At 39.7% G+C, this 27,488-nt stretch overlaps 1 protein-coding gene across 1 annotated transcript; it reads left to right on the top strand.

Moving 5' to 3' along the window:
• RTF1 (RTF1 homolog, Paf1/RNA polymerase II complex component) lies at positions 1–27,227 on the top strand. The gene is made up of 18 exons (XM_086892828.1): positions 1–198; positions 2,784–2,894; positions 11,064–11,211; positions 12,675–12,879; positions 14,947–15,061; positions 16,633–16,744; positions 17,598–17,733; positions 18,338–18,515; positions 19,413–19,495; positions 19,822–19,909; positions 19,994–20,101; positions 20,676–20,753; positions 21,993–22,114; positions 22,501–22,558; positions 23,137–23,214; positions 24,274–24,369; positions 24,664–24,775; positions 26,417–27,227. The coding sequence occupies exons 1-18, from the start codon at positions 1–3 to the stop codon at positions 26,521–26,523; spliced, it is 2,133 nt and encodes a 710-aa protein (XP_086748954.1). The 3' UTR covers positions 26,524–27,227.
• Positions 27,228–27,488: the final 261 nt, after the last annotated feature.

The raw sequence follows: 27,488 nt of genomic DNA on the forward strand, positions 1-27,488 counted from the left end.
ATGCGCGGTGCCCTTTGTGTCGGGCGGGCGGGCGGGCGGGCGGCGCGGGTCAGGCCGGGCCGGGCCGTGCGAGCGCCGCCGCCGCCGCCGGGGCGGGGAGGGGGCACCGCCGGCTCCGCCATGGTGAAGAAGCGGAAAGGCCGTGTCCTTATCGACTCCGACACCGAGGACAGCGGCAGCGAGGAGAACCTGGACCAGGTGCGCGGGCAGGCCCGGCCCGAACGCGGGGCCTGGGATCGCCGGCCCTCGCGAGGCTCGGCGCCGCCATCCCTCCCTCGCTCCCGCCCGGTGGTCCCGCGCCGCTCTCGCCCTCCTCAGCCCGATGGGGCCCCGCGGCCGCCGTGGGGAGAGCCCGCGCCCCTCCGGCGGGTCCCCGGCCCGCCCCTGGCAGGAGGCCCGCGTTGGCGGGGGCTCTGCAACGGGCCCGGTGCTCGGCGCCGGCGGGACGGAGGGGCGGTGGATGCTCCGGGGCGATGCTCCGGGGCGGTCTGTCCCTGCGAAAGGGTTAGCGAGGCCCGGCTGCCAGCGCTCTTCTCACCTCGAGTAGTGGGGGAAAGAGGCCCATAGGGCTGGGCAACTTTTCCATGTTACTTTGGCACGCTGAGAGAGCAGTGGCAGTCCCTGCCTTCCGTCGGGGCAGGCGGGCTCCCGGAGTATTAATGCGTGTTTAATGCGACCCCCTCAATCTTAGTGACTGGCTGGGGGAGCTCTGTTGATGGGAAACCAGCCTGTGGATGTAAGAAGGGGTAGTATTTATTTATTTGTCATCAGAGCATCTCCCGGGGTTGTAAGTGCGATGTCTGGTGTGAGTTCAACCGTGCCAGGGTTGCAAAGGGAGTGTCTCCTCTTTGGAGCGGGCTGCTTTCAAAGACTTACCTTTTGGTGTAGCAGGAATTGATGGTGTGATTCCAATCAAAAATTGGTAAATAAAGGCGTTATAGGTGAAGTGTGTTACAGCTTGGTATTGGCAGCGCTTGCTCTAGGGAGAAGTTTGGTGGATCGAATATGCTGGAGCCAACATGCCTGATGTAATTTAAGTGTTGGACCTTAAGAGTTTTTAATATAGAAGCTGTTGCTATGTTGCAATAAAAAAGCCTTCCCAAATGCTCAAAAATACTTTTGCAGATTGTGGCTTCAGAAAAATCAAATCAGATACTCTATTAAAACAAATACAATGGAGCTGTTGTAGTTGATCTTGCATACCTTTAGAGTCCTTAGGGCTCCCAATATCTCACTGCTAGTGTATCAGTTTGATAGTTTTAAAACTTGAAAACAGGAGTGGGACTAGCTCTAGCATCAGTCAGACAATCGGAGTGATGGTGGTAGGAATCACCACGTGGTTCTGCATCTGTTCCATCCCTCACTGGCAGCAGGCATCTGCAGCTGTACCTGAGTAGTAGGTGCTTCCCCCTCACTGAGCTGTTTGTAGCAACTGTAACAGCCGGGAGATGTTTGTGCAAAGATGAAGATCAGCTAGCAGGGAAGCAATGTTTTTGAGATGAGAGAATACTGACCTAAATATTAGATACTCAGTTAACCCCTGTAGATTAAATGTGTAAGCTTCCTGTGGCAATCTAGGCTTGTTGAACCAAAGGGCTGTCAACCTTTTAAATATAGTATCTTGGAAACAAGTGTAGAAAGAAATTAAAAAGGAACATTTCTTGGCTTTAAAGGTGGTGCTCCTCTTCAGGAGCTTCCCAAAGAAAAGCACTACTGAAGTTTCTTCAGGAACTTCCAGAGGAGATCTGTTAATTGTACAAATGTGCTATGTTGATGTTGTGGGGTTTCTTTATAGAATGGTTGGCAAAATGCCATTACTAATAAAAAGTTTCTTTGTTGGTAAGTAGGCAGTCAGTTTGTGCACTGTTTATGTCCTTATTTGAGGTACTAAATTGTAATCAATTTGTTGAGATAATCTTCCAGTTGTGAAACTAATGGAAACCAATGCAACATCAGCTTCCCAAGACTGGAGAAGTTGGTGTGGCTGTATTTCTACACACAGCTAAGATTCATCAGCCCCAGAGCAATGTTTCTGAGAATAGATTCTCTGTCCCAGACTGCAGAGACAGTAACACAGCTTCAAAAATTTGTTTGTTTTGTTCTACTGCTTGTGTCACCTGAACAGCAGATGATGAGAGTGTTTGAGAGCCATGTAGTTCCTTGTGTGGGTGCGTGTTGCCTGTGAAAGTGCTTCCTTTTGAACAGAACAGCTCTTCTAAGTTTCACAGACTTTGAGGTTGATACCTGCTCTGTGTCTGTCCAAAGCTTTAAGTACATTCACCAACAGTGAAAAGGAATTGAACAGGCTGACTAAATATTACCAGCCATGGTGTAAAGGTGATGCCTAAAGCATTTCCCCTTTAAAGTGTATAATTGCAAACATTTCTGTTGTTTAGGAGAGGAAGCTTCTATCTACTATTTGGCTTTTTAGGGCTAGTGCTACACAGTGTAGTTAGGATGGTTTATTACCCCAAATAAGACAAATCTGGACATGACTCTGAAAGTAGTTTGTCTTACATTGTTTATACCAAGAAAATAATGGTACTAATAGTTACTGTGTATCACTTGTTATCATCAAAATCCTTTTGTAGCATCCAGTTGTATTTAAATTGTGTGTGTGCATGTATATCTATGAAACATAAGTAGACTTGTTCCTTAGTAGGTGGAAATAATAATGCTACTGGGATATGCTCAGATCTTGCAGAGAACCTGCATGTGCACTGACCTGGATTGTTGAAACTAATTACAACACTTTGAAATAAATTTGTGTGTTTTTACACCAGGAGCTTCTGTCATTGGCCAAACGGAAACGCAGTGACTCTGAAGAAAAGGAACCACCTGTGAGCAAACCTACAGCATCTTCAGACTCTGAGACATCAGACAGTGATGATGAGGTGAGTTTATCATGTTATCAGTGAGATTGCTATGGGTTATTTGTCTGGTTTTACCTCAGTAGTGAAAGTGTATTTATCATACAGTATATTTAGCCTGCTGACTTCATGAAGTAGGACTGGCTGTTGATGATGGAGACCTGTTAGGGCCAGAGAATGTATTTATTTTATTTTATTTGTTTTGTTTTGTTTTGAATTCCAATTGTTTACAAAATAGTCTGACTATAGAAAAGGTGACTGCCAGTTTAATCCCATGTTCATATGGTCTGGTGAGCTTCCTGTTTAAAACTAGTGTTTTTCCTGTATCATTCTTGAGTTGAGGTATCAGTGGAGCTGCTAAAGCTGGAATCTGAATTTATGGAGAGAGGTTTTCAACCTTAGAGTGGAGCTTCCCTCCTAAGAAAAGGGTCAAAGCAGGTGGTACTATTTTACAGGTACTGAAACTGTTCTATTTAGCTACTTCGATTCTCCAAGAATTTGACTGTGAACTAGCCAAGTTTGATTCTTGAATTCTCCAAGAATCAAAGTGCTGTGAACTAGCTGTCTGGCCATTTGGACATGCAGCAGGGTGTGTTTTGATTGACATTTTTGAAGAAAGAGACAAGAAAGAGTTTAGCATTACTTTGTTCTAAGGTTTGTCAATTTCCTAGCAGTGCTTGTGTGCTGGTCCTATTTTTGGTATTTGTTCTTGGTACTGTGGTACTATGTAGAGATGGTTAAAAGTCTGTGCATCTAGAAAAGAAAATTCAGAAAGGTTTATTAAAACAGGCATTGACAAATGTTCTGCAGCTATTTAAATAAAAACAATTTCTTGAAAGCTTACAAATATTTTTTGCAAGCTTTCTGCGAATTATAGTGAGATCATTTATTCTACCAATTCTTAAAAAATTGATGAAGAGATGTTTGGTGTGGGTTTTTGTATTATTTTTTTTTCTTCTGAAATTAGTAAGGATTATCCATTGTGGCAATTTGCAGACTAACAGGGTAGGGCCAGTGGTAAACTATAAAGCGTTCTTTAGTGTAGCAGAGTTCTTCCAATAAGTGTGAGGAATGTGCAGTTTAATTTTCTTACTGAGGCATTTTTGAAATAAATATGCTTGGAATTCTATTCCAAATCAATCATTTTCTTAAAAAGAGTGCTTCTTGTATATCTAATATACATTTAAGGCATAGAGACAGACAAAATTGTGACCAGCCTAGATATATTAGGTTTCTTATTGGGGAACTACTCAGTCTGTCGCTCTGTGTGTTCAGATCTGTTGGCTCACAGTTTATTTATTCTATGTGGAGACCAGTTTGCCTGGAAAAAGTAGACTTGGGTATGGAGAGCATGTGGATGATAATGCCTTCCATTCTGTGTTTATCTCTGAAAACTGTCAGAATTTTAACGTGTAATAAGTAAGGTCTACCTTTCCATTACATGTGACAATACGTCTTCACAGTTTGTGCAGACCCTGCAGGTCAATAATGCCACTGTTGCACCCTCTGCATTTGATACTCTTTCTAATCTGTGTATCATTTAAAATTGATACTATGTACTTTCTGACCTCCATACAGCAAGAGGAAAAAGATTTAGAGAAGAGGTAATTAGGACACTTGCTTCTATTCCTGTGCCTGAAATATGCATTCTGAACCGCTGCTTGTCACAGCAGGATGAGCGGCTGGTTTATAACAGTTCTGCTTCTGCCAGTCATTCCGTTCTTTGCGTCCCTGGCTTAGACTACACTAGTCCTGTTGAATAACTCAGGTTTTAATAAGTATTCTTGTGGTTGGTTTGAAGTTTGTTCAGCCTTGGGGGTTGGGATAGGGGGTCTAAAAGTTGAAATTGTATTATTTGACTTCCTGCAAGGTACAGACCTTGAGGCAAAAGCATGGAAATTGTTGCCCTGGGCAAATGTGCCTAATCATACCCATATGTTTCCACAGAGGTTTTTCAGTGTGCGTGTCCTCTATGATTCCTGGAAAGCACTAAATGTTCCAAGATTGGCACTACGTTGCATGTACAGCAAAGAAGCCTAAATCTATTTCAGAGCATAATGCAGCTTGCTGCTTTCTTTTAGAGGGAGGAAAGTTTGTGGGGCATAGGGGAGAGAAAAACATTTTGGAATTACTGAAGAACAGCAGGTACAAATCATGCTGCATCTATACAATAGTGCCCAAAGGATATCTCTGCATCTTTAGTGTTACATTTATGTGTATCAGTGAGAATGCACTTCTCATCCGGATCCTGAGTTCTATAACACTTAAATGATCTCTGTAGTTCGAATTAAATTTCCTAGCCACAGGACTGAAAGTGAGTTGCAGGCAATGAAATAGGAGGGGTGCTCTGAACTGTTCTGGTAGGGCTGTGGAATGTTCTTGGCTGAATTACTATAGACTTTTGTTCAGTGATATGATAAATAGCAATGACTGCAGGGCTTTGCAATAAGGAGAGCTACCTTTGCAAAGGGATGTACTAATCTGGACACAGATGGCTCCTTCATCTCGTGTGTGACCATGTTTGCTCAAGAGCTCACCATGTCAAACTGGTAGCTTTCTGCATGTAACCAGTTTGGTGCTAGTCAGGTTACTGCTGGGGCTACCATGCTAGAGGTTTGTGTGTCCACAAGGTGTTCTTGTTACTGACTGAGGTCATTATGGATGATGTTCCTCAGTTGCAGTAGGTTAATTCTGGGCTGTTGCTTTTCCTTTTATTCAGTCGTCTTTGCTTACAATGAGATAATTCATTCTATTATGTGAGAAGAGTGGATGACTTCTGGAAGAACTTCACTGATATTAGCGTTGATTAGACAGAAAGCCACAATGCTATGGGAGCTCCCGTTTGTTTCTCTTGAAAAGTACACTCATTCTAATGTCAAGAAGGGTTCAGTTCTGCCTTTTAACACTTACAGGGTAAGGACAGACTATCCATCCAGGACTAGAAAACTTAGCATAATGAATGCTTAGTACTCTTCTGAAGTTTAGTGAGGATCATCCTTTTATACCTTTTTTTGCAAATGTGCTAATTTGTTAGGGAACTGTATAACTGAAGATCTTGTCAAGATCTATGGGACAGGGGAGGACGTGAGCAGTAGTCACGCAGCTAGTGAGGAGATTAGTTTCAAGTAACAGTCTAGAGGGTTTTATGCCTCTTTGTATCTCCTTACTGTGCTTCAACTTAGAGCACTTCAGAAAAGCACAGGTGAGCAGAATATTGCATGTGTTTTTTCTGTTTTGGGGTGTCATTTTGTGGATTTGTAGGAATTACAGCACTGAATGTTGTCTTTTCCTGTGTGCTTTTATTTTATAATACTGCTTAATTAAACCTTCAAGAATGAGTGAGTTCTCCAATACTGTGAGGCCTTTGCCATACATTTTTTTCAAGCTTAGGAAATTTGAAGCAGGCCATGCTTTAATTGTCTTATTCACAGCCTTTAGACTGTGTGCTTTATAACTCTGACTTTTCCTGGAGACAGTTTCCTTCAGCTATTAATGGGTGCAATAGTAAAGCTTTTCTCAAGGAAGAGAGGTGGTAGCACTTCCTCTGCTCCAAATAAAGTGCAATTGCAAATCTGAGCAGCACAAGCTAATGGTATGAAGGCTGTCATGTCCAAAGGAATAATGTGAATAAGCTGTGGACAAAATTGATATAAAATCTAGTCTGTACCTAACTTCTTTAAATTGCAAACTAGCATAGGGATGTCAGGAATAACTTCTTGGGATTTGATTTCTGTAAGCTTCTTCAAGCAGTACTTGAATGAAAGGGTAGATCAGTTGTCTGGTGATATTCTGGCCCATAAAGCCTTTTCTCAACCTGTTCCTGGCAGAGCGTCTTCTGTGGCTTCTGAAGGTGTTTTCTTTGTTTGCTTATTTCTTTTCCATTTTGGTGTTGACACCTAGAGTTTCCTCTCTGTGTCTAAAATAGTTCTTTAAGTTTTCTGTTTGCTGACCTGTCGCCATCATGAAGGTGTTTGAGGCATTCAAATGACAGGTGTAGATCCTGAAAGGCAGGATAAATAACAGGGGCTTTTTATTTACTATTTAGTTTTAAAAGTAGTGGTAGAGAGCATTTTCCTCCTTGAAGCTCTTGGGGTGCTGTCTATAGTTTCCCAAGCTTTGAGAAAGCCTGAAGACAGTAAATACCACCTTATTTTCAAATCTGTGCTTCCTGCTGTTGAGTTCAGACAGGTTGAAACTGTAGTTGCATGACTTTCCTGGTGGACTGCCTTATTTTTTTCCTGTATGAATGCATGAAAGTTTGTGAGCTGAGTTGATATTACCTACCTTGGTGCACTTAATTGCAATGACAACAGGACAGCTGAAATTTGTCTGGCCTTGGAAAGGACCACATTGGTAAGGGACCATTCTGCTTTGATGTTGTGGCTTGTAGTTTGCATTTTGCTAATAAAGCCGTTGGATATGGCAAGAGGGAAGGATATGGCAAGAACAAGCTGGCAACCTTTCTTGTGCATCTCCAGCTTGATAGGGGGTTAAAAAAATGCTGGGAGAACCTATTTGCAAATTAAATTCTCAGTGTGTAATGCATTTAGGTACTGTGTGAATAGAAGGAAAGAACAACTACCCAAGTAGTAAAACAATTCTGTACTTTGAGCTCACTTCAGGTATGGGGTTTTTTGGGGGTTTTTAACCTTTTTATTTTTCTTTTTTTTTTTTTCCTCCACGATCTCATTTTGTCTCCCTAGTGGAAATATGTTCCAGGTTTGCTGAGCTATAAATTATTTTCTTAAATCACTTTGTGTAGTTGCTTTTTTAGAAGCTGACTTAAAAGTTGAGGTAATTTTTAATGTGGTGGATTGGGTTTTTTTTTCCCTAAGTCCATTCTGGTTACTGTGGCTTAATTTGGAGTTCTTAGAATCAAGGAATCATTTAGGCTGACAAGAACCTTTAGGATCATCACGTCCAACTGTTTCTTGGAGGAAATATGCAAGCTATTGGCACTGTGAACCTTGGCAGCAAGAGGAAAATTCAAAAGGCTCTTCTGGTGGCTTCTTGTGAGAGAGCCATAAAGCTCTGTTGTTTGGTAGTACTAAACAATAAGTAGAAAGCCATGTTGCTGTACACTTTTGCATGGGTTTATTAACTTGCTGTGTCTGGAGCCATGGAGGGTTCCAGATGGTGGCCGAGGGGGCAGCGGTGAATAGAGGGGCTGTTCCACCGAGGCGTTACAGTCATGGGAAGCATGTGAGAAGCATTGACTGGTGCTGCCTGACTGCAGCGTGGAAGGGATCTGGAGAAACTGCAGTAGAGGTCAGATTTTGGAAAGTGATTATAGTTTGAAGTTAAGGGAAACACAGCAAAGAAGTATTTCTCATTATAACTGTGTGCATTTTTACTTGATGTTGCATGTGAACATGCAGTTGTTGCATGTTGCATTTTTGATTTCTGCTGGTGTGCTGGAGCATGAGGGAGGGACTCAAGACTTTGGCTTTCAGTATTGCCTTTCCTCTCCCTCCTAGACCAGCTAATCTGTTGTGTCTTCCTCTGTTGCAAGAAGAAATTCATGTTGGCCACTCTCTCTGAGCAGTGGAGATAGGTCATTGAGTATTCAAATGACACCTGCAACAGTGTCCAAATGCAGAGCAATTTGTGAGCCTAAGAGTCTTGCACAGTGTCCTGGTTTTGATGAATTAGTGGTCCAAGATTTGCCCTAACTCTTGTCTTGTCCTGTAGTTGTTCTGGGAATAACCAGGCATTCATGAGACATTAGGGAAACTGAATAAGCCCAGAAGCACCTGAGTTGGGCAAGAATTTGGCTTTGTGACAGCAGTGAAATTGGGAGATGGACATAGAGGTCAATTGCATAAACAAAAGTGAGATGAGGTGTTATCTTCAGGGTGAAATAGAACTTTTTCTCTTGTTCCAAGTGTTTGTCATGTAGATTTCTTTTCAGTCCTATCTTCCTGGTTACAGGTTTTCTCCACAATTCTACTAGGGAGTTAAAAGCTGAAAACAGTGATATGTAACACATGTATGTACAGCTATGAAATATTTTATTCACTAAAATCCTGCTGTTTTTTATCTGATCTTAGCTTCTTTCATCTCAGCATGACCTTTCAAGGTCTTGATATAACTGTGTTGTATACTGTGGCTTTCTGTGTGCTGCTTCCTTGCTGTGCAGCATGCTGACATGAGATATAATTCAGCATCAGAACACAGAAAAGAAGTGACAGAGCTCTGAGAGGGAAGCACCTCTGCATCACTGCTAAACACTGAGTTTCACTTGTCTTGCTGTTGTGTCTTCTCTGGTATGCTGGCAGTAGGTGAGCATTTGAGCAAATAGCTAAAATGCACTTTTCTGTTCACCTGGGAGATGATTCCTTAGTGCTGAGATTTGAGTAGATTTAGACTGAGTGCAAGCTCATTCTTAACTGATTTATATGAGCATAGTAACTAGAAATAATATTAGACAGCAATATTGTAACACTGAACAAGTAAAACTTCAATGCTGCAGCTAATAAAACCTCCAGTACAAGCTCAGGCTGGTATAAAGTCAGAAGATTTCTGTGCAGTTTCTCACCTGTCTTACAGACCATCACAGGCTCTGGGGTACCTGCATAAGGTATGAATTGCAAGGCTCATCACTGTCTGTACTTCTACCTCAGGAAAAAAACCAAAATCAACTTCTGTATTTACAGAGACTTTTGAATACTCTGATGGTGCCCAAAGAACATGATGAAGCATTTGGAAATACGGAAAGTAGGAGATTGTGTATGAGAATAATCAAAACCAGGGAAATTCCAAAGGTATTAGTTCAAGTACTGTTAGATTAGGTAGTAGCTTATAACTACTTGCTGGAGTTTCATCTAGAGTAATTGAACACCAGGGTTCTCTGAGGATGGTGTCTTATCAGGTAGAGCAATTTATCAAATTTGATGGAATGATTACTGCCTGCATAGATAGACTTGATTCATCCCCCAGGATATGGTGATTGGGTAAGACGCCTGAAGTTTTTGTGCATCTGAGGTCAAATCTAAAGAGGGGTTTTTTTCCACTTAGAGTTTTGAGTGCAAGATCTGAGTTATGCACAATTGCATTTGCTCACTTGCATTATGACTGGTGTTTTAAGACTGCATGCTCAACCAGATGGTGATGTGCATGAAAGATGAGAATAATATACAGGTATTTAGAGGATTTATATATGTGTGTGTGTGTGTATATATACACACATATATCCACATAAAGCCTGTTATATTCCTGAGGATCTCATGCCTGGAGAATTTCTAGGAGAGGCAGTGAAGTGTAAAATATTGTAAAACCTTTAAGTAATATGTGGTCAATGCTTATTGCTTCTATTCCCTTCTGGCTTTACCTAGGTAGTTGGAACAATATAAAAATTCTATTAAGAAATCACACTGTAAGGTAAATACTAGTTCTGAGACTTTAGAATTTAAAATGGCTATCTGTGTATGTCTGGTGGTGTAAGTCCTGTACTTGGAAACTGTGGTCTAAGTTAACTGAAAATACGACATTAAAAGAAAATTAAAATTAGGACTTGATATTGTATTTTTTTTTTCTTTTTTTTTTCCCCTGACTTCTGTGATTCTGATTTGATTCCACTTCATGTACATAGGGGGTAGTGCCACCACCTGCATCATTGAGTGCACTGTTGTCTTTCTTGTTGCATAGAAATACAGACATTGTGTACTTTTGGTAGAACTGAGATTTTGAAAAGGCCATCGTGTATAATTGGTGTCCTTCATGAAATGTAAGATCTGCTACTAATTAAACTAGTTCTGCAAAACCATCAGTTGCTTCTATTTTATAGTAAACTGAAACTAGTCTTTACAAACACATTGGACACATTGTTTAAAATTATTTTCTTAGGAAAATATTTTCAGTACCTCCTCCCTTGGTAGATATTGCCAGCTTTGAAGTCTTCATTATCTTTTAAAAGGAGTGCCCTACCAACTGTTATAACTGGTTTCTTTTTTTTCAAAGAAAAAACTTCAACCAACCACAGAATACTCTACTCCCAAAAACCTTGTAAAAGGCCCTCGTTTATCTGATAAGTTTCCTATTGGCTTCTCTTTTTTTTCCTCTTTACACTTGAATGATTTTTTTGCTGTCAGGTATTGGACTATTTCTCAGCTGGTTTTACTCCAGTGTTCTGGAGAAGGGAGAAGGGAGTGATGTTTGTGTCTCATGATCCCTTTCTTGGTTCTTTCTGCACAGTGGACTGTTGGAGGTTCTAAAAACAAAAAAAAGGGAAAAGCGGGTAAGGCAGAGAAGAAAGGAGCCATGAAGAAACAGATGAACAAAGCTGCCTCTTCTGGCAGCTCGGATAAAGACAGCTCGGCTGAGAGCTCAGCACCTGAAGAGGGTAAGATAATGTGCATTTGTTTAGTGTGATTCCAAGTGAACTTATCTGTTGTGCACCCTGAAGAGTAATGTTGCATGGTGATTTTGAAGACCATCTTCAAAGACTTTTCATTTTGTGGCTTACCGTCAGGGTAACTTTTAAATTTACTGTGGCTTGAAGTGCATGTAATTCAGTGTAGCGTTGCTGTGAGCACTCCATTGCAACTGCAAACTAAATGCTATTTCAGCTGAAGAATGAATGACATTTCATTGCTTGACTTTCTCCTGGAAAATTCCTTGCTTCCTTCTAGCATGTCCTATCTACCCATGTGGGCAGCATTTTTTATTCTCATTGACATATTTTCCCATCACAAACTTCTTGTGATAACAAAGGGAAAGGTGTATAGTGTTTGTGATGCAAATAGGAGCTTATCTTGTATGCATTTGCTCTGAACTGAAATTCTTGCACATTTATACTGACACAGAAGAAAAACCATTCTATAACTTTTTCAGAATTTTTTACATGAATATTGAGTACATTTCAGTGCTGGGCAAACTTCCTGTTATCTGTTTTCATCATACCTGTGAAGGTTTGCAGGTGCTTACTTGTGATTTCCGTTAATACTAAAAAAGGAAGTTTTAAGTATATCAAGCACAGCAGATACAGACAAAGGCATGGAGTGACTGCACCTGTATATATCAGTGCTAAGAAATCAAGGGTTTTCACAGTGTGAGTTTGCAAAGCTGGAAGTTTCCAGAAATACTAATACCAGAATGGATGCAAAAGAAGGAATCCTAATGGCCTGCTTTTGCAATTCAATGTAATTTAGTCAATTAGGTGAGATAATCAAAGCACTTGGACTTGGATTAAGTTTAAAGGTGGTGTTACCCAATACTACTGGAGAGTCAGCTGTTCCCTAAACCCCTGTGTAGCTGGGAGGGCTTGTTCCAGTAACAGGGCTAGTGTCAGGGCCTTGCTAGCCCTGAGGGTATTGGTTTCAACTTTATCTGCTTGTGTAGCAATTCATAGTGTTGCAGTCTTCACATGATGAATTTTGGTCCTTCAGGTTGCTATAATGAGGTGGTTAATGTGCAATTCCGTGGTGGTTGATCATGGTGTTTGAAGTGTGTGCACACAAATTTATGGCTGAATAAGCAACTTGTCAGGGACATAAGCATATAGGGATAGAAGTCTAACTTTAGGACTGTAACACATTACTAAAAGGCCTTTTAAATTTGTTTGTTCTACAGAGTTTTTTTACTTATCACCCAATTTGTGTTCAAATGTAGTACCACTCATTTTATAATTTTTTTAGCAAGCATATATTATGGTAATTTCAACCTGGCCTTCATTTTCATTATATGTTTTTAATATAGTGGAAGAGAAGTGTAAAATTAATTCATGCTATCCCTTGCTAATATGCTATAATGAAGTGATTGAGCTTTGCCCCAGCTATATATCACTACCTTATATTTTTGATTTAGGAGAAGTCTCTGACTCAGAAAGCAACAGCTCCTCATCTAGCTCAGATTCAGATTCTTCATCTGAAGATGAGGAATTCCATGATGGCTATGGAGAAGACCTGATGGGAGATGAAGAAGACCGAGCTCGACTGGAACAGATGACAGAAAAAGAGAGAGAACAGGAACTGTTTAACCGGATAGAGAAGAGAGAAGTGCTAAAGAGAAGGTGAATTTTATATCTGCTGATGTTTGGTAGCAAGGTCTTAAAGGCTGCGTAGAGAGTGTGCTGACTGTGCTGTCTTGTTTAAGGTCCAAGCATTAAGCACTCCTAAGTGAGTTAAGCTTGATTGTATATTTTTTGTATATAAACTGTCCCTGTAGTAATTAAGAAGCACTCAGCAGGACTTGTGCATATTCTTGTAGAAGACAGTATCTAAAAGCTTCTTAGCTGTTGAATATGCGCAGTTCTGTTAGCTACCCCTGTAGTTATGTTACTGCTCTGTAGGTTAGATGCCAGACCTTCAGAAAGCCTGCTTTCTCTTCATCTTTTTTGTATTAATTGTCATGTGCTGATGCTTTGGAAAAAAACAAACAAAGCAATAAGATATACATGAATTTTTCAGAAAACAATGGTGAAGCACAGATCAGTGTTAGGGTTGCCTGTGTATGGGTGTGAAACTGGTTTGGGCCCTAATAGAAGATAGAGATACTGAAATAATGAGGAGTGGTGTTGGATATGTCGCTTTCATGGAATCTTTTGTGGAGTTCTACCTTTTGTTGTTTGTCTGTAGCTGTTACACTGTCCAGTCAGGCAGCTTCTTTGTAGTATAGATATTTTACTTCCTATGTATCCTAATTGAAAGGATTTGACACATATGGGGCAAGGTTTCTTGAGTTTCTTTCTTCTTTAGTGCCCTCTCTTCTCATTTGCTGAGAAATTTCCCTGGAGTACTGACATCTGTTGAGTAAATCATGTCAATACAAGTGACTGCCAAAGTGTGTTTGTCTAAGGCATAGCTAGAGCACTGCCTGCCTGCCTTGATTTTAACACTACGTTCAGAATCTTATGTGTTCTGCTGTTCTCCTTGAAGGGATCAGAATGATTGTAAGTTTGGATTTGGATCACGTAGAAGGACATCCTATTTTTCAAATTTTACTCTCTATTCTGTGGTAACTGAATGTCTCTGTTTTAGAATGCTGGAGAATACTCGATGCAAACAAGCTAAACAATCAAAGCTTGAGTTACTGATTTAATCTCAAATGAATCTGTGCTGTTCTGTGTAAAGTCTTGGCAGGTAGAACTAAGGGGGTGGTGGGGTAGTCATTTAACTTTGTGATAAGTTAAGTCTTTCAAAAGCTCTTTGTATGCACATTATGCTGTGAGTTCACTGGGATTACAGCAGAAGTTGCATCTGATATAATGCCTGTGCCTTGTGTGTTATGCTTCATGTTAAAGGCATAAAGGGCAATGAGCTCATCTGACGGTTCAGTCTGTTGTCTACAAAATCTAGGTGTAAAGGACTGAAGAAGAATGGACTGCGTAATGTGCATGTGGATAACACATTTTGAATTTCAGTTACTAGAAGTTTTTTTTTTCTTGTATATGTCCATATGCACACTTCACTTAAGCAATGACCAGTCCATGGTGCAGCAGAATGTCAGTCATGGGCCCATTCCACTGAAATGACTACTCTTCTGAATACAGTAGCTGAAAATAAGACATCAGGGTGATGTATTTCATGAAGGTAGACAGGGAAGTGCCGAAATTCTTCAGCAGAAACTAAGTCTGGTGAGAATTTAGCTGAAGGAGGACTCCCTGAAAGGTTGCAGTCATTCTTATACAGACCAGTGCCAGTAGAAAGGTGAAGTTTAAGAATGAAAAAGTTAGCATAATAGTGGCTTTAAAGAAAAAAAATATTTTAGCTGTTTAGGTTGAAATTATATGAAATAGCTGTATGATTTTAGAGTTGGAGGCAGCTTGCAATGATCGCTGCACTGGCAAAGAGGAAAATGGAGTAAGACATATTTCTGTGGCATTGTAATTTCTACATGGTCTCATGAACCCTTTAGGTTCGCTCTCTGTAAGACTGCACTTGGTGTGCTCAGCTTTTCTTCACTTTTTCTTGGGGAAGGGAGGGGGTTGGAATAGGGGGACAGGGTAACATAAAGGGGACAAGCAGCTGAAGTGTTCCTTGCAGCCTAATAGCAATTGTAATCACATCTAAGTAATCCTTTGCTCTCTCAGGAAGAGCATTTTATCATACTTTCTTTTTGTTCCAATAACTGCTACTAGATTTGAAATCAAGAAAAAACTAAAAACAGCAAAAAAGAAAGAAAAGAAAGAGAAAAAGAAAAAGCAAGAGGAAGAGCAGGAGAAGAAAAAACTCACACAGATCCAGGAATCCCAGGTAGGAAATGAAACTGTTCTTGGTAATAAACCCTTTTCCCTTGGTGAAAGGAGATAGGATATGGCCTCTCTACCTCTAATGTTTTCACTTAATGTCAAACAGTGTAGCGGATCGGAATTTAGTTAATTTATATGCTCAAGCTATCTTCAGTTTTTCCAGTTCATTTAAAGAAGTTAACATCTTTTGGCCTATTGAGGGGTGCACTGGTATTCCTTTAATGAAAAATACAAAGTTGCAGCTATGTCTAGAGTTGCTGTGATAGCCCTCCCACATGAGCAAAAGAAAGCAACGTTTTACAGTTCCTTTAGCCAAGCTTCTGTCATTCAGCCTGAAACATTCCATACATCCTTTTCTTGAAAAGTTTGAGAGAGGAGACCAAAAACTGCTCAAGTGTCGTATTAATTATTTTTCATGCACATACATACAGTGGAAAAAATGCTTAGTTTCTTTTGGCAGAGATGTCAAGGAAAAGTTTGAATGCCAGGAGGAGCAGAAGTAGTTCTTTAGTTTTTCCACTTCCAGTAAAAAGAGGACAATGCCAGTTTTTGAGGCCAGGCCTCTGTAACTGAACTGTGGTTTCAAATAGTGAAAATCCTGCCATTAATATAGAGTCAGGGCTCCCAGAGTGGAATGGGATTCATCTTGCTAACTTCAGCCATCTAAGAACCACTTGTTTACACTTTCTGTTGCCTATTGTTTTGTACAATGGAAGAGGGAATCTTCAGCTGACAATTCCCTCCATGTTACTTTCTGGTGAAAGAGTTGTTTGACACCTAAAATCAAATTAGGTGAGATGCATTTCCCCTTAGGCACATGTTGAGTGGAATGAATCTCATTTCTCTGTGCCATCAACTCCGTATATGTACATGTGTGTACATTTAATAGTCCATCTATAGTACACGAAGTGTACATGCAAATACATATATGCATGTGTAAAAGTATCTTATTTAGAGTTCTACAATGCCTTGCAGAAATGACTTCAACTTAGCTCAAATGACTGTCTTTTTTGCTTATAATAGAGGCTACTTTCTCCATAGAGATAGACTTGTTAAAAATGGAAAGCACAAGAAGACTTAAAACATTTAAGATTTGGCTCCATCTTGCAGATTTTACAAGCGACTTTATTTCTGCTTTAAGTATTTTTTAACCTAACTTTTTTCTTTGCTACTAAATGAAAACTAGTGCTTTGATTTGGCCTTGCAGAAGCAGCAAATGAGAAGAATATTCATCCAGTTTTTCCTCATTACATGTTATTTGCTGAATTACTCCTGTTTATTTCTCTAGTCCTTTTTTAACTTCAAGGAGGAATTTTGAGACTGAGATTTGGTGGCAGAAATGTTGAGCTATAAATATGTTCATTATTTTTGATATGAAGCAGAGAGAATTGTGCTCCAGATAGACTTCCCTCTCTTACCTCCATAAAAAATGAGCTGAAAAAAAGTGATTTCAGAAAGGAGTATGTTAGTTATTTCTATTAGAAAAAATTTCTAAAGTATGCGAACAATCTTTGTTTTAATGCTTTTCAACTTACATGTTTATGGTGCTGAGGGATTTTCTATACATGTTTTTAGGTCATGTCACATAACAAAGAGCGGAGATCAAAGCGGGATGAAAAGCTAGACAAGAAATCTCAGGCAATGGAGGAGCTGAAAGCAGAAAGAGAGAAAAGGAAGAACAGAACAGGTATGAAAGCATGTTGCTATTGCTACAGTTTTTTTGAGGCATTATTGCAACTTTTTGAAAGTTATACTTCCGGTTTCAAATTAATGCAACAATCCTACACCTCTGAGTGAATGAATTCCATGTCTGTGTTTTCCTTGGTCTTTGCCCAACATGACCACCTAGGGTGATATTTGGCAACCACTGATGTGGTATTCCTCACTGCTCCCCCTCCCTGGAGTGGTTTAAAACCAGAACTTTTATTGCAATCCACTGAATGGCTCTTAGTAAGGTTTAGTTAATGTATCTGAATTGGTCACTTAGATTCAGATTTTTAATCTCTGAATCATTCAAACTCCTACTTACCTGACTTTTGAAACCCTGCCAACCCTGCCTACATTTGTTTGTTTCTTCACTGACACATCTTCTTGTCTATCTTGTCACTGACTTTTGACTCAGCCATCTTTATTACTCTACTGGATTTTATCTAGTATTTATTTTGATCCTCTCCAAAGATGAGGGGTTTTTTTTTTCTTTTTACTTGTAAAATAACAATGAGTTGTCTGATCATTTTTCTTGTATATCCAGTTGTTACGCCCATCTTCAATTGCTATGTGCAGTCAAGTTGGGAGGCTGAAAATAAGTACAACTGAGGTTTAGGATGATTTTAAATACTTCATGTATATGCAAAGAGAGAAGTCAATGAAGTGCACAGCTTACTAGTGGGTTTGAACATGTGCCACCTGTATCTAGTGTAAAATTATTACCTGTTTGCCTCTTGGATATTTTTTTAAAGCAATTAAGGTTCAGCTCTTACAGGGAAGCTTTCATAAAATATTTATAGCCTGCTTTTACTTGTTCTGTGCCCTTCCCCTAGCTGAATTGCTTGCAAAAAAACAGCCATTAAAAACTAGTGAAGTATACTCTGATGATGAAGAGGAGGAGGAGGATGACAAGTCTAGTGAGAAAAGTGACCGCTCATCCAGATCGTCATCCTCTGATGAAGAGGAAGAGTAAGTAGTAAACACTGGGCTATGATTACTTGTAAGTATGTTCAAAAATAGAGATCCACTTTAGGTAGACACATGCTGTTTTAGAGGATTGTTTGGGGTAGTTCAGTGTCTCTAAAGTGTTTTTACCTCTAGGCATAATTGCATTGCTCTAGATTTGAGTCCTTGGCACTATATCACGGTTCATGGGACTCGTTTACCTTGGGTGGGTTTGCAACTTCAGTTACCTGCTGTCAGGTTCAGCCCAAATTACACTGTTTTTTACTGATTTTTTCAGTCCTGCAGTTCAGCAGCTGCAGAACTCTGGCACATATCTGAGCAGATGCATGTGCTAGCTTGTCTTAAAGCATTAGTCTATAAACTGCCTTGGTGTGTGTCTTTCTGCTTTCTGGTAGCAGGGGCAGTGTTCAGTAAGTCTAGGACTTAACATTAAGCCTTTCTCATGAATGCTGAATTCACACATCTACTGTCAACTAGTGCATGATGAATTATTCCTTTTACTGGTAATTTAAATAGTGCTCACACTGCACCTTTCTCAGAACCCGCTTTCTGGGTTTTGATTTTGTCTCTACCTTTTTCTTTATTCCTCTCACCTTTCCCCAATCAGGAAAGAAGAAATCCCTCCCAAGTCCCAGCCAGTGTCCTTGCCTGAAGAGCTGAACCGAGTACGGTTGTCACGGCACAAGCTGGAACGCTGGTGTCACATGCCCTTCTTTGCCAAGACAGTCACTGGCTGCTTTGTCCGTATTGGCATTGGCAATCACAACAGTAAACCTGTCTATCGGGTGAGTTTAGCTCTGAGGAATTTAGTTCTTTTTATTTTTGTGCTGTAATAAAATATTGGCAGCTTATCAGTTCTCAGGTACCAGTGACTGATTGATACAAAAAGATTGCTTATAACCAGAAAATGTAATTGCTTCCAAGCAGGTGAAAGAGACTGGTTTAAGAATAAATACATCTATGGGATCACCTAGGGGAGGAGATAAATTTAGTGAGAGAGAGGGAGCACTAACAAAGATCTTCTAGCTGTGGTTCATGTTGTCTTATCATTTGTATTGCAAACTTGAGTTCCAGACTCTGCTTACCCCAAGTAAGGATGAATAAGATTCACTCCTTATTTCTAGGACTGTTATTTAGTTATTGTGGGGGTCTTGATTCTTTTTTTACAAAGTTTCTAGTACATCAGTGTGTCTTCAGAAGAGACCATGATTGAGAACACAGGGGTTTTTTTCTGTTTCATTGCTGCAGTCATAGGATACAATAATAGTCTCTAAGATTGCATTAAAAAGGCCCCCAGAAGGGCTGTTTTTAGTATATGAGCAGCAGTAGTGTATTTCATTTGGGACATATGTTAACCCAAACCAACATTATTTGAGAAGGAAATAGGAAAGGTAGGAGAGGGTAACACGCTTTGGTCAGGAAGGCAGAGCTGAGAAGATACAAGAACTGCATCAAGCATTCAGATAGTATAATTTATTAACTCAAAAATTATGTATGAAGCAACTCATTCAGTACCTAATAATGCATACTGAAGAGTCTTGCTATCCTTGATCTGGTTAGAATTGTTAGCTAGATTAAGGTTTTTTATTTCTAATGAAAAGGCTTGAATATGCTAGATACATTCCAGGAACATGAATAAGAAACCTCTCTTGCATTTTTCATATACTTTACTCTGTATACAGGTTGCTGAAATAACTGGTGTGGTAGAGACTGCAAAGGTTTACCAGCTTGGTGGCACACGGACAAACAAAGGACTACAATTGCGGTAAGATGCTAAAGGAATCCTCCTTAATTCATAAATCAGTGTCCTTTTCATAGCAAATCTGTGGGGTTTGGATGTGGGAACTGAAAAGTAGACTGAGCCTTGTCATTCTACTTAATACCGGAATGTTTGGGTTGGGTATTTGGTTTTTTTTTCTCCTTGTGCATGATGAAAATTATAAAATACCCCCAAAATTTCATGCAGGGACTAATGACTGTGTTAACATGAGGTTGTCTTGTTTTGGGCTTCTTTAATCAGTTTACACGTATAGATCCAATATCACCACTTTACGCCATCACAAGGGGATGTTTTACCTTTCATTGTTGCAGGCATGGCAGTGATTCACGTGTGTTTCGCTTGGAGTTTGTCTCAAATCAGGAATTTACTGAAAGTGAATTTATGAAGTGGAAGGAAGCAGTAAGTTTGTCAGACTTTAGTTTCTTCTCAGCAGCCTTCTGCCAAGCATGCTTTAAGTGGAAAGTAACTCTGTCTCATATTTAGATGTTCTCTGCTGGGATGCAGCTACCCACACTAGATGAGATAAACAAGAAGGAAGTGTCTATCAAAGAAGCCCTCAACTACAAGTTTAATGATCAGGACATTGAAGAGGTAATGGTGCATTGTAGTGAAACTGTGGCAGTGCTTAAAAGTGACAGGAGCTCATGCAGTAGAGCAGTAGCTGTTACAAAGCAAAATGATCATGGTATTTGCTATCCAATAAGGAACTAAAAGGCTCAAAAGGAAGTTTCATAACTGGCTAGAGTAGATTGGTGATACTGCTGTTGTTTGGTGTTCACTCCTGCTTTTCTTCATCATTTGTACTCTGTTATCTCCTCTTGAACTTGTGTAGCTCTGAACTCCTGAGTATGGCAACTTAGTTCTCTGGTTCTGAGAAACTGACAGCATCATGGTAGTTGCATTTATTACAGTTGTGGCAGTTTTGTACTTGCTTGATACTGAGTAAAGGTGATTAGCATCAGGTTTTTGTAGGTAGTGAGGAGAATGGAGCTTTAACTCATTACCAAAGGCCCAAACTAAAAAACAGAACCATCAGAGCATACATCAAATTCAGTGGCAATAAATAAATTCCTTAGGTGATACTCATCTGTTGCTTTTAATGTCCAAGTATTGAAATAGACATTTCATACTTGCATATTCATGTTGTTTCCTCTGCATCTTACAGATTGTGAAAGAGAAGGAAAGGTTCAGAAAAGCACCTCCAAATTATGCCATGAAGAAAACTCAGCTATTAAAGGAGAAGGTGAGAAATGAGATGAAGCCTGAAAGCTTAATGCAGTCTTTGATTTTGAAGAACTGGAGCTCATCTGGATTTTGGCAGTAGTCAGCAGTAAGCTCGGCTTCAACCGTGCAGCTGGAAGGTGTTTCTCAAGGTTCAGTGTTGGGGTCGGAATACTCAGAACCCAGTTAGCTATTGTTCTCTCTTTTAGGGGCAATTGCCAACAATTTAAGCTGTCTCTTCTTGTGTCTGTTAAACAAGGTCTTAAACTGATCTGCCCCAGAAACTTTTCATTTTTTCTTAGTTTTTTCTTTTTGGATTTTTTGGGTCAATTTTGTTGTTGGTTGTTTTGATGTTTTTGTTTTTAGAGTACCTCATAACAATGTTTGAAAATTGATTTTTCTCTTCTTATTTTAAGAGGTAAAACAGGAGTTGTGTTACATTATTTTTAACTCAGGGGTAGCTCAATTGTCACTTTGTGGCTGGTAATTTTGAAATATTGAAAAAAAAAAAGAAGTGACTGAAAGATTTATATGCCATGAACTTGTTTTTACCTGTAGTCTTCCTGGAACAAGTAGACCTAACAGCACATAAAAGCCAAATCCAGGAAGTGAAAAAAACAAGCGGTCTTAAGCATCTCTGAAGATAGGACTGCAGGAATAGAACCAAAATTTGTTTGTCTTTCTCGAGACATTGAAGCTTCATATGCAGCAAAACCCAAGAGTTTGTATTAATATACATTTCTTGATTCCTTGGTTTAACTGTATTTTTGCGGTCACTATTTTACTACACACAAACATGTTAATTATTAGCTTCCCGTCATAGTGGGTGCAGTTGCTCTTTGTTGTCACCAGGTGGCACAATAAGCTGCTGTCGTGCCCTGGGGACTGTCCGCTCCCTGAAGTAAATGGCAACTGGCAGTTGTGGAAATAATTCTTTCCCTGATGTGCTAAATGGAGATGTTTAATTTTAATAAAACTTGTAACTTAAGTCATCCAACTGACCTGTCCTCCTCATGCTGGCACTGGTGTTCCTACATCCTCCGCAGTGTAAGGGTTTTCAGAGTTCTTCAGAATAAGAAATCCAGTTTTGCCCTGAGCTGTAAAGAAGGTGTAGCTCTTTGTTGTACTCTTGTTGTACCATGCAGGGAAGAACATTTATGACCGGAGCAGGGTTAGCTGACTGATTCACGGATATATCTGTTGCCTCTCTGAGTAATTCTGGGTAGAGAATAGTGCCTAATGAGTTATTGTTTGGTTGAAGGCTATGGCAGAGGACTTGGGGGACCAAGATAAGGCCAAGCAGATTCAAGATCAGCTTAATGAGCTTGAAGAGAGAGCAGAGGCCCTGGATCGTCAACGAACAAAAAATATTTCTGCAATAAGGTAAGAAGCAGATATTGGGAATTTTCTTTCTTAAATAGTATCAAATCATATTTGATTATTTGATTTGAAGAGAAACTAATGAATTAACAAATTAACTGCAGTATTTTGTTTCTTTTTCCCTGCACAGTGTGTTAATGTGTATTGTAATGGTTCTGTTATTAGTGCTTGTCTATCTTCACTTACTTGTATCTGTTATGCAGTTAAAACTGTCAAAAATGTAAACTCTCTTCTATATATACCCTGGGGGCAGTTGCATTGCAATAAGAGTAATTTATGGTCAGGATGAAGCTCCAAGAATGCTTTCAGGCATTTTGTTGTGTAGGGACTGGTAAATGACAGTCACTTTCTTTTTCTTTCCCCCACCCTCCTTTTTTTCCATTCTGCAGTTACATCAACCAGAGAAATAGAGAGTGGAATATCGTTGAGTCTGAGAAGGCTCTTGTGGTAAATAGTGCTGAATTAACATTTTCTACAAGTAGAGATAAAATGATGCAAAGAGGGATAATTGCATGGCAAATTTACTAATTTTTTTAATTATCTGTAAAATCCTTCATGTAGGCAAATGACGTTATTTTAAAGCACATTGCTTTATTCTTTTGCTCAATTCAGTGATCTGCAGATTAGTCAGTATAAGAGTGACTTAATGCATTTTATACAAGAAAGAAAAAATAAGTTTCCTCGTAAAGGAGACTTCAGATAGTAAAACAGTGAAAGAGATACTTGGTTCTCTGTAGTTACATTTTTATTAAGAAAGAGTTGAGCTTGTTAACAAATGCTTAAGCATTAACCGTCCTGAGAGTTGTGTGCCTATTTTCTATGGTTGTATGCAATAAGGACAGTTTTGTCCTGTGAAGCGCATGATGATGGGTGCACTAAAATCTTTCTAATCTGTAATGTTGTTGGTTTTTCTTTGATCTCAGTATTGTATATAGCAGATGAGTAATTGCATGGACGGGGGGCGGTGTGAGGATTTAAAAGAGTGCAAGTAGCAAACTGCAAAACCTGTGCTATTTCTTCTCCAGGCTGAAAGTCACAGCATGAAAAACCAACAAATGGACCCCTTTACTAGGCGGCAGTGCAAGCCCACAATAGTGTCTAATGTGAGTGTAATACTTAAGTTCAGTTGAGGTAATTTGCTGAAAAACAGAAACCAATGTAATGCAGAGTGTAGGAACAGAAATTCCCAACTGTGCCATATGCTATTAACGCCCTGAATGCCAGTGTGAGATACAGCAGAGTGAGATCCTGGTCCCTCTTCTTTTTTAATGCAAAGTGTGAAGGACATAAGTGATGTGGGTATGTACTGCAAAGGCAACCATGACTGAGACTTCTGTCGTGAGTTCACCTATGTCGAATTACTCAGATTTAGTTAGTTCTGGGAAGACAGTTTGCTTTAGGTGTGAGCTTCACTTTTAATTAGCTGAAAATTTCCTGAAATATCAATTAAAGGTGAGAGGAGAACATTTTGGGCCTGTGATGAATGAAGTAGTTCAACACAAACTTCTCATATGATACTGTGGCAAAACCTTCTACTGCAGTCCCTCCATATATAACTGATGAATAACAAGGTGATCACCTCCTCCTTCTAAGTAATCTGGCCTTGTTGAGGTCTGTTCTGGAATAGTATATGGTTCTGATCAGGTTGGTTCTCATCAGTCTCCACAAACCAGCAAGGAAATAAGAGAAATTCTATTGCAGGGCTTAAATTAAATATTTCTGAAATATTACTTTATTAGAAAAGAATCATAACTCCTTAGCTTTATTATACTAGAGGACTATTAGGTAAAGAAAATAGTCTTCCAAAGATTTCTTCTTTCCAGTAGAGTGTTTCAGCCAGAACTGTAAGCTGAAAGCAAATACTTATTACAGTAGCATTAACAGTAGTCTCAAAACAAACCATATAATCAGGAAAAGTATTTCTGATTTTTTCAAATAAAAGCTTTCTGAAGATGATTTTTGGTTTGTTACCTTCCGATTATATCAGGATGATTGCAGTAGCCTTTTGTGATTCTGAAAGTTGGGTGAACTGATACACAGTCTCTTATGGTTTTAGATTAATAGATGTGAACAGTGTTTTAACAAAATGTAGTTCTAGTTTTTGCAAATTTAAATGCAGTAATTTTTAATTTTTATTCTTCCCTAATATTTCACCTTTGCAGTCCAGAGATCCTGCTGTCCAAGCTGCCATCCTTGCCCAGCTAAATGCAAAATATGGATCTGGTGTGTTACCAGATGCTCCAAAGGACATGAGTAAGGCAAGTTTCCATTTTGGTCTCTGTTTTGTTCCTCACACTGTCACCCTTTTGCTCTGTGAAGCTTGTGAGTAATAGCAGGTGTGCATGCTTCATTTCTAGAAGTGGGTATCCTGTGGAGGTTTATCATAAAAAAGCAATAGCTTCTTGGTTCTTGGGAAAGGAAATTTAAGTTGCTGTAGCAGTATGAAAGCTACACTAAGTATGTTTGTGACAGAAGAGGGGGGAAAAAACATTTTTATCTCTGTTTGTATGGCCAGATAAGATTTGGATATTTACCTGTAGTTTTCATTTCAGGGTCAAGGAAAAGATAAAGATGTGAACTCTAAATCAGCTAGTGACCTCTCAGAAGATCTTTTCAAAGTGCATGACTTTGATGTAAAGATTGATCTTCAGGTTCCCAGTTCAGGTAGGTGTTCCATCATCTGAGTCTGGGGATGTGATTGTCCAGCTTATTTTGTTAGAATATACTTCCAGACTAATTCTTTCAAAGTTACTGGTGGGCTTTAAATTGGAGTAACGGCTCTGTTTACCATCTTGGCAAGTATCTTCAACTTGTGTGATAGTGACATCCATTGAGAAAAGAGCAACAACTGTATTGTGTTAGACTAAAACCCTTGATTTGAACACTAAAATCCTTGATTTGAAGCCTAGGGAGAGAAGGAGATAATGAGTGGTTTTGGTTATGCTTTTCCATTCTTTATTATCTATGACTTGCATAGTCTTTGGGGATGAGATAGATGTTGTATTTAATAAGTTTTGGTGGCTACCTTGGTACTTATTTTGTTAATTTTTCTAATAACTTTTGACAACAGGTAAGCTGTGTGTCTGTGCTGTTCTGTTCTGTCCTCTGTGTACATACTGTAGGGATAAAGTATTTTCACTTGATTTTGAACCTGCTGCTTTACCAAGCTGCTGTTCTCTAACTTAGACATTGCAGATGGTATTGAAGCTAAATTTTAGGGGAACGAAAACACTGATCAGTGAGTAAAGATAATAGACACAAATTTGCTGGCTCTTCCTGTTTGTTATCTTGACTTTGGCAGCAGGAGATGTGTGACAAGAACAGTTGAGTATCATAGGATCATTTTGATTGAAAAAGACCTTTAAGACTATCAAGTCCAGCCATTAACTCAACATTCACAAGTCAACCACTAAACCAGGTTCCTGTGTGTCACAGCTACACATCTTTTAAATACCTCCAAGGATAGTGATTCAACCACTTCACTAAGCAGCCTGTTCCGATGCTTGACAACCCTCTTGGTAAAGAAATTTCTCCTAACATCCAGTCTAAACCTCCCTAGTGCAACTTGAGGCTATTTTCTTGTGTCCTATAAAGTTGTTTTCCAGTGGGAGGAAGGCATGGGAGGAGTATACCAGTGCAATTTGATATACAAGGTTTAGTATTACTTGAAGGATTGGATCTTCTGTTTCTTGGAGGACAGTAATTTAGGAAGTACTGTAAGAATGCACAAAGACAAACCTTGTCAAGGAGCAAGAGCAGAAGATGTTTTTCCAAGCTAGGTTAAGATGGAAGCTCTGGATGTAAGACTACAGAATGAGGCAGGAGTTCAAGAACAAGAGACTTCCTGAAACAGCTAGTGACAGTTATGCTTGCTAACTCTCAAGTTAGCAAGCAGATGAGGGTTAGGCACTGAAGGACACTGAAGAGAGAAGGATGAGAAACATAGTTTTCCTTAGGCAGAACACTATTTTGGTATCTTACTTTGTGCAGTCTCATTGCTTAACAGAAGAATCTGGAGACTGGTAAAAATGTATGCTGTAGACAGACAGATAGAATTTTGACTTTTTCTGCTTACTGTCTGTCTCTGGATTAACAGCTGGATTAACACACAGAGTCAAAATTGCATGTGCTGCATCTGTGAAGATAAGCTCCCCGATACTGTCTGTGTTACTAACTGACGTTCTAACCTGATGTATAGTAGAGAAGCCAAACATGATTTTGTGGTGAAGCTGTCAGCAAAAATGACAAGTAAAAATTTATAGTGTGCCTGTAGCTTGGTCCTTACTCTTTTCTTGTCCCCAACAGAATCTAAGGCACTGGCCATCACCTCCAAGGCTCCTCCAGCAAAAGATGGTGCCCCTCGGCGATCATTGAACTTGGAGGACTACAAAAAGAGACGGGGGCTTATTTGAGCATGCCCACTCTGCTGCTTCTGATCCTGCATGCTCCATGATGATGTCCTACTTTTTCTTCCTCCCTTTTCAGTTCTCCCTTCTGGGTTGGAGCAGCAATGGAGCTGGGAAGAGACTCTTGAAAACTGCCAGTCATCTGTAACATAAACCATTCAACTATTTACTGTATAGACCTCCCTTCTTGCCCTTTCCTCTGCTCCCCTCACAAATGTGGATCTGTGCTATTTGGGGTTTTCCCATTTCTTTTAGTTTGAGTTTTGTTTTTATTTTGTTGATGCAGCTCGTTGGTCCACTCTGTGTTCAGTATTAGCCTGAGGTCTGGATTTCCATAGGAATCTCTTGGCAGTTGCAGAATCAGCACTTGGTGATCTCCCCTTACATACCACCACAGGCACAGTGAATAAACATTGGCGCAAGACCTTTGTGGCTGGAAGGTCATCTGCACTTTCTCCCTCTTCTTCTTCCTCCTTCATCCTAGCTTTGGAGAAGGGAATCTTCAAAAACTGGCCTAGGTTCAAAGTGTAAATTTTTTTGGGAGGGTTGTGTGACTTTTTTTCAGGTGTTTTTTATCATTTTTAAGCTGCAGTACTATTTGTATCCGTCTGTCACAGTTCTTTACGGCTGTTTTGAATTTCTACCAGCTGTACTTGAGCATCTGAAATTGCAAGAAAGAAACTCATTAAATGTGATTCTTCTTACTAAAATGGCTTGGCTGATATAGCTATTTAACTTAATGTTCCCTTTTTTAATTACACTTAACTGATAAGAAACAGGTACACAGCTTTTAATGTGGGACTTGTCATCTATAGCGCATCCAGACTCTACAGCTGTCACTGGGTGAAGTAGCTTTTTATGGGGTGACCCTGGGGAGCTCATTTGGTTGGGCTTTAATTTCTTGTCCAAGCTCTCAATATTACATATTTGTTAAGTTATTATGTCTTCACTGGGCTCCAGCTTTGCTTCTT

This window comes from Cyanistes caeruleus, chromosome 6 (assembly GCF_971803275.1).
Source record: "Cyanistes caeruleus chromosome 6, bCyaCae1.hap1.1, whole genome shotgun sequence".
NCBI classification, from domain to species: domain Eukaryota; kingdom Metazoa; phylum Chordata; class Aves; order Passeriformes; family Paridae; genus Cyanistes; species Cyanistes caeruleus.

Coding starts and splice junctions, on each gene's coding strand:
- RTF1 (XM_086892828.1), top strand. CDS start 1: ATGCGCGGTGCCCTTTGTGTCGGGCGGGCGGGCGGGCGGGCGGCGCGG. Junction 16,745..17,597: donor GAAAAGGAAGAACAGAACAG/GTATGAAAGCAT, acceptor CCCTTCCCCTAG/CTGAATTGCTTGCAAAAAAA. Junction 22,115..22,500: donor AAAAATATTTCTGCAATAAG/GTAAGAAGCAGA, acceptor TCCATTCTGCAG/TTACATCAACCAGAGAAATA.